Genomic DNA, 6,000 nt, shown 5'->3' with positions numbered 1-6,000 from the left:
TTTTGCTCTTCTAGTAATCAGCTGTTTAAAACCATTCATGAGGTCCTAAATATTGTGAGAGAAGGACACAGAAAGACAAAAGCATTCTGCAAAGCTCAGTCTGTTCCAGGGAGATACAGCTTCGTTGTCTTGGCAAAGAAGAAATATGCCTACAAAGAAGAAATATGCCTCCAAAGAACATTTTATGCTGGGGGGGGGGGGGGGGGAACCCAACAAAAATGCCCTCAAAGTAATTATTTTTTCATTATGTATGTTGATGGGTGTTTGCCTGTACATGCTTAGAGCAGGATCTGACTCATAATTTCAATTGCTTAATCATAGTAACCTGGCAATAACTTTAATAAACTACTGCTATTTAGACACAGATTGTACTCGGTCATTCCTCTAGAAGGTGATTGGAACAAACACTATAGCTGTATTATAGAAGAATATGGGTAGATTTATGTTTGTTAATAATGTTTAGGTATTATATTCAGATGAGAACTTCGGTAACAAGCGTTAAGTCTCATGGCTTGGCATATCAGTTCGTTCATTGCCTGCAGCAGTCAAGAAGACAGATTCTCCCTTGTTGTCTGACTTAGCATAAGTGAGGTTTGGGAGAACCTGCCTATTTCTGTTGCAGTGCAGGATAAAGGTAATGATTTGACAGCTGCCCTATTGTAACAGTTTTCTTGATTTATACAAAAGTAGATAATCTAGAAAAAATGAAAGCTGTAAATACATATATACACAAACTGAAGCAAATAAGCTGTTTTTTTTCCCTGAGACATCAGTACCTATGTGTAGCACTGGTCTCATGGGATACTCTCCCGGTTAGGAGACTTACTAGGCTCGTTATCACATAAGATCTTTCGATAGCAGGAAGAAAAGACATCCATTGATGTCAAAGGTACTTTGATTCAGTAAAGAATAAAGGTGTTAGTTTTTACTTTCAAGAAATGGCTGTTTCATTGTGGCACTAAAATAAATAAAAAATGAGAGTGGGATTTAGGGAGGCATTGAACTAAACTTGCATTGTTGAGAATTGTTTTGCCATTTATAGAAAATAGTTCATCGGTGCCTCTTTACTGAATCTGTTCTATATCCGTGGGCAGTAATGTGTGTGGAAATTAATCTCAGAGAGAGAACAATTTCTTGGCACTGTTATTGCTTTCCTTTTTGGGAGATAAATGGTCAGCTGTGCTTTTATCTAACCTAGTGTCATCCTCCGCTAAGCGCAGCATAGTTTTTCTGGATACTTTATGAAGTTCCTGAGTCTGTTGACTTCAGTGTGTGATTTGTCAGCATGTTCCTCTTCCCTGGCTCTCCCAGCACTGCTGAGGCCTCTGAAATGGCTCACACCGGTGCTCCCAAAGTGTGTGAAGACCAAGCAGTTGAAATGAAATGCAGATTGTAAAGGAATCTTTCTTTTAGAATGGAAGGGGGTGATTCAAGGGAGACTAGAAAGGAGTGAAGTCTCAGTTCTGAGCACGGTTAACCCTCTGACCATGGAAGTGCCCAACCCCTTGCCTCTTCCCTTGCAATTCTGTCTGTCAAACCCTGGGTCTTCCAAATGCTAATGTTGTGCATTTTTCTCACTGCTCTTAGCAGGCTGCTGTATGCTGGCAGGGAGCTATGCCTGAGAAGCTCTCACCCAAGCCAGATTCTCTTAAAAACTGGATGAGATGCTGTGCTGTTGCTACAGGGGCTCTCAAAAAGCCTGTGCCTCACAGTTACTATGCCATGCACATGAAGAGGTGTTGTGGAGAGGCTAGAGGATTACTAGCTTTAAGCAGGGCTGTGGCTTACCCTGTGCTCTTGAATCCTGAACAGTGATTCTTTTTCCCATCTTTTCTCCACGCAGTGCCAGTATGTTTGGCAAAACCACCACATCCTTAGGCTATTACCTCTTAGAATCTCTCATACCTTATTCAAGCTAAACTCTACTTAAGTTTTAATGGACTCTGGATGGCTCAAACTCCTACATCTCCAAAAACAACCAGCCACTTAAACTTTAATGTAAATGTGAAGGCAACCTAGATGAAGACTTTCAGACAAGATCTAAAATAACTGTAGTTTTCAGCTCGTGTGATAGCATGAGTCTCTTTTTACTTTCTACTAGTATTATGTTAGATGCATGCAGTTGTCAGTTTTGGTTTTATCTTGGCTTTTAGTCCTTTAGGACTTAGTGTTTTATTTATTTATCAAGTGTCTAGAACTCTTGCTGCTCTATAACTAATAAAATAATAATACCAACTGTAATTTTCATTGTAGCATTTCATATTTTGTTTGTTGCTTCACAATGAATATTTAAGTACTAAGCTGTGAAAACCTGTTTAAAATGAATTTGAAAAGTGAGGGATTGTACAAACCAACAGGCCACATCTAAATCGTATACTTAAGTGAATACTTTTAAATACTTTTAAGTGAATTCCTGATTTTCATATTTTTCTAGTTGATTGGATGCAAAATGTCTGGAATTTGGTATTGCTCAACTGCTGTGAAATCTAACTAAGAAGGATTTCAAACAGCTACTGAAAGTGACATAAATCCAAAATCAGAGCTTAGAATTCAGAAGGAAATGCTAGTAACAAACTTCCCATAGTACCTTGCATGAGTTTTTGCATATCTGTGCTATCAGTGTGAATTTTGTCTCCTCTAGATGTTGTTCAGCTTTAAGAGTTCTTTCAAAAGTGCCACCATTCTGTAATTATTACCTGCCTCTAGGAAACGGGCTTCCAATGTCAATGGAAAACTTCAGTACGTCACAGTGTATGCAGATCTACATCTGGATTTTGGAAATGTAGCTTGCCAATTCACTATTTTAATCAATGGCACAAGACTCATAGAATCCAGGCATCTTTTTGGTACTCTGCTAAGTTACGGGTTTCCTTTTGAGCTGAGAGAACCCATATTTCTTATTCTTCCCCCTAAATAGGGGTACTAACACTTAAACACTTTCCTAGCAGCATAAAGTGTTTGCTGGAATCCCTATAGCATTAAAGATTGAGGTTGGTAGACAAGTGGATGATTTCACAAAAATATTTGAAGTGAAGCTTTGTATCTAATAATAATGTTTGGAAGATTTCCATCTGCTTGATAATTATATTGGAAATATTACCAGCTGCTTAATTAAGACCAGCATTTCAAATTTGGCTCAAAAATAAAATCACCTTTTTTTTCAGGTTTGAACTTGCCCTGTTTGGGGATGGGAAGAAGGAAGGAGGAAACATTTGCAAAGAACAATTAGTTTTACTGGTACCTGTGTAATCAGTTGTCTGCCTGTAAAATTGCTTTAGAAGCTACAGCCCTGTCATTATTTTGTGCTAGTACTAGGCATGAAATGAATGGAGGACTGATTTTGTTGTTGGGGATTTTTTTCTTGAAGAGGTTCAATGTTTTATGTTTACTAGATTTTCCTTTATGAATTTATAAATATGACAGTATCCTTGGTGAAGCTAGTAAACAGTTGGCGTGTAGGAAATGGGTAAATAAAACATTGACATTAGTGATGTGAACTCACAGTTCAAAGTTGCAGTTTGCACTGTGCAGGTCTTTGCACTGCTGCAGTAAGCATCATGGAGCAGACAGCAGTCCTGCTGTATGGGCCAGCTTCCTCTGTACTTCTTGCCATCAAGCCCAGTCACCAGTCTGCTTGTCTGGCTTTCAGCAGCACACTGACTTGAAATACAATGCTTAGGATTATCTTTTAGGTTGTCAGGCTTTATTCTAACATTCCTAATTCGCACTGGTTGTTATTTTTTACTTGTAGATAACGTCAGCTTTTGTTATTGTACTGAAAGTAGAGACCAAGTTTCAGGTCTTCAAATATTCTGGGAAACAGGTGCAGATCTTGGTTCCAGTATTCAATCATGAGCTGCAATTGAAAGGAAGAGCCACTTCTGTGCATAATTGTACTTCTGGGTGCTGCTGAATGGACAAATCATGCTTGCTTAATTAAGAAGTGATATTATCACTTTTCAGTAATGGAGCTGGGCATTACTGTAATCTAGAATGAAATACGCTTAAAGAAAAAGAAATTTCTCCAGCTTTGCAGTTTTGATCCTGTTCCTGTGGTGACTGTGGCAGATATCTTAACTGCTTTCGCTTCTGTATTTTCTAAAATGTTTAGTTATTGGTTTAGTGTCAATAAATGTCGCAACTTTTGCTCTCGAGCAGTTTCAAGTAAACAGGATTTTATTGTTCTTACGTGTAACAAAAAAGTTAGTAATTGCTTTAACTGCAACTCCCATTTAAAGGCAAGGGGAATTGTCTGTGAATATCCAAGTGCAGAATTTTGCTTTAAGCTATTATTCTGTTTCTTATTTCAATAAAGTTACAGATTTGTAACTTTAATTCATGCTAATTAAAACAGGAGTAGTCTCATAGTAGAAAATACTAAATATTGAACGTGTGGAGTAAAAAATACTATTAAGTGTTACAGAATCTCTCAGGAGGTTGGTAATACAATTTAGTATTTGTAACATCTTTTTTTCTTAAATTCTTTCAAATGAGAAAACTTTCTAAACATGGTCTGTAAACTTCTAATAAAAATTAGTATTTTCTAACATTTAGAATTGCACCTTAAATTATGTAGAACATTCTAAATGACCATTAAAAACAAGGTGGGAAGATGTATTTAACAAATAATCATAGAATCATGTCACCATATGAAACGTGATGGGAAAAGTAATACGATAGTGCAGTCTTGTGATGAATCATTAAAGGAAAATATGCGCATTAAGATATATATGGAAATATTAAAGAAGATCTAAACTTCTGAATCAGTTACCACAGTGTGACTTGTTTCTATTCTCCTGTTGAAGGATTAGGGCTTTTTCCTATCAGTTATTGCTCTGATATTTTTTCCCCAAATAATTTCCTTTGTCCCTTTAATGTCTTGATAATCCATCAAAAAGTACATAATTCATCAAAATCCAATCATTAGAAGCACAATACGCAGTCAGTGCTTTAAACAACAGCAGGATGCAGCAAATACTGATCTGAGGCAGAAACAGCAAACAACCTTAGACCAATAAATATATCTGGGGGGAGAGGAGTTGGAATTCTTATGGTAAATCTGGTTGGTTAAAATGGAAAGTGTGCTCAAGAGAAGTAACCAGGTTCTTTGATGTAGTGTTTTGGAAGTTGTGAGATATATGCTGCATTTCCCTTAAGCCTCAATAACTACTTCAGACAGGTACTTCTCTGGGGAAAAGGAGAGTTCTTGATGTTTTCTGTATAGATGCTATAATAATTAATAAGTGAATAACCTATTCAGTGCCTCTTTTATTTTGCTTTTCTGTAGACAAAACATGGATGCACACTCCTGAAGCCTTATCAAAGCATTATATTCCCTATAATGCAAAGGTAAGAAAATGTGAAGTTATTTTGTACTCTTACATTTACAACACAGTGTGTTCTATCTTGCTTTTCATTTCAAAACTGCAGAGACATGTATTAGCTAAATGAAATAAAGAAAATCTTAGTAGATGTCTGTTTTGCAGATTAAAAATTTCTATTTCTTAGATAGTGACCAATTGATTCTTCTTCTGAGTTATTTGATGTTTTTCTAGAAAGCAGACCAGTGTTCCTTTTCTGCTTGATGCTCTGTTTCCTTTTAATAGATGCTAAATGGGTGGAAATTTTGAGTGCAAAGGAATTTAACATCAGGCTGCATGCTTACAGTAGTAGAAAAATTGAAATTAATAGCACAAGCTTCTTTTGAACAATAGCAAAGGCAATGAGTAATGATCCTATCTGCTGGATGTATTGAAATGTCAAATACTCTGGAAATATGGTAGAATAATAATGGAATTTTTGCACAGTAAAACCAAAAGACTTATGATTTCTTATTCCAGTTAAAACGTAATTCCACAATATTTCGATTAATGTAATGACATCTGTTCACAGGAAATGCATCTTCCAAAAGAACAAATTAGAAAATGATTTGCTAACAGGAGAAGGAAATATACAGTAATCAGAATAACTCAGAGTAAACTGAGTAATTGGGTATTATTT

At 36.4% G+C, this 6,000-nt stretch overlaps 1 protein-coding gene across 2 annotated transcripts in view; it reads left to right on the top strand.

Moving 5' to 3' along the window:
* Window positions 1-5,291: 5,291 nt before the first annotated feature.
* Window positions 5,292-6,000, top strand: part of GULP1 (GULP, engulfment adaptor PTB domain containing 1) — a 65,008-nt gene continuing 64,299 nt past the window's right edge. The window contains exon 1 of one of the 2 annotated variants that reach the window (XM_010009623.1): window positions 5,292-5,349. In XM_010009623.1, coding sequence (XP_010007925.1) covers window positions 5,299-5,349 — 51 coding nt within the window. In that variant the 5' untranslated portion in view covers window positions 5,292-5,298. The remainder of the gene's footprint in view (window positions 5,350-6,000) is intronic. The other variant, XM_010009622.1, reaches the window with a different exon arrangement.

This window comes from Nestor notabilis, unplaced genomic scaffold (genome assembly GCF_000696875.1).
Source record: "Nestor notabilis isolate BGI_N333 unplaced genomic scaffold, ASM69687v1 scaffold21122, whole genome shotgun sequence".
In the NCBI taxonomy this organism is placed as follows: Eukaryota; Metazoa; Chordata; class Aves; order Psittaciformes; family Psittacidae; genus Nestor; species Nestor notabilis.
Note: the sequence above shows the minus strand (reverse complement) of the source record. Positions and strands in the feature narration are given on the sequence as shown.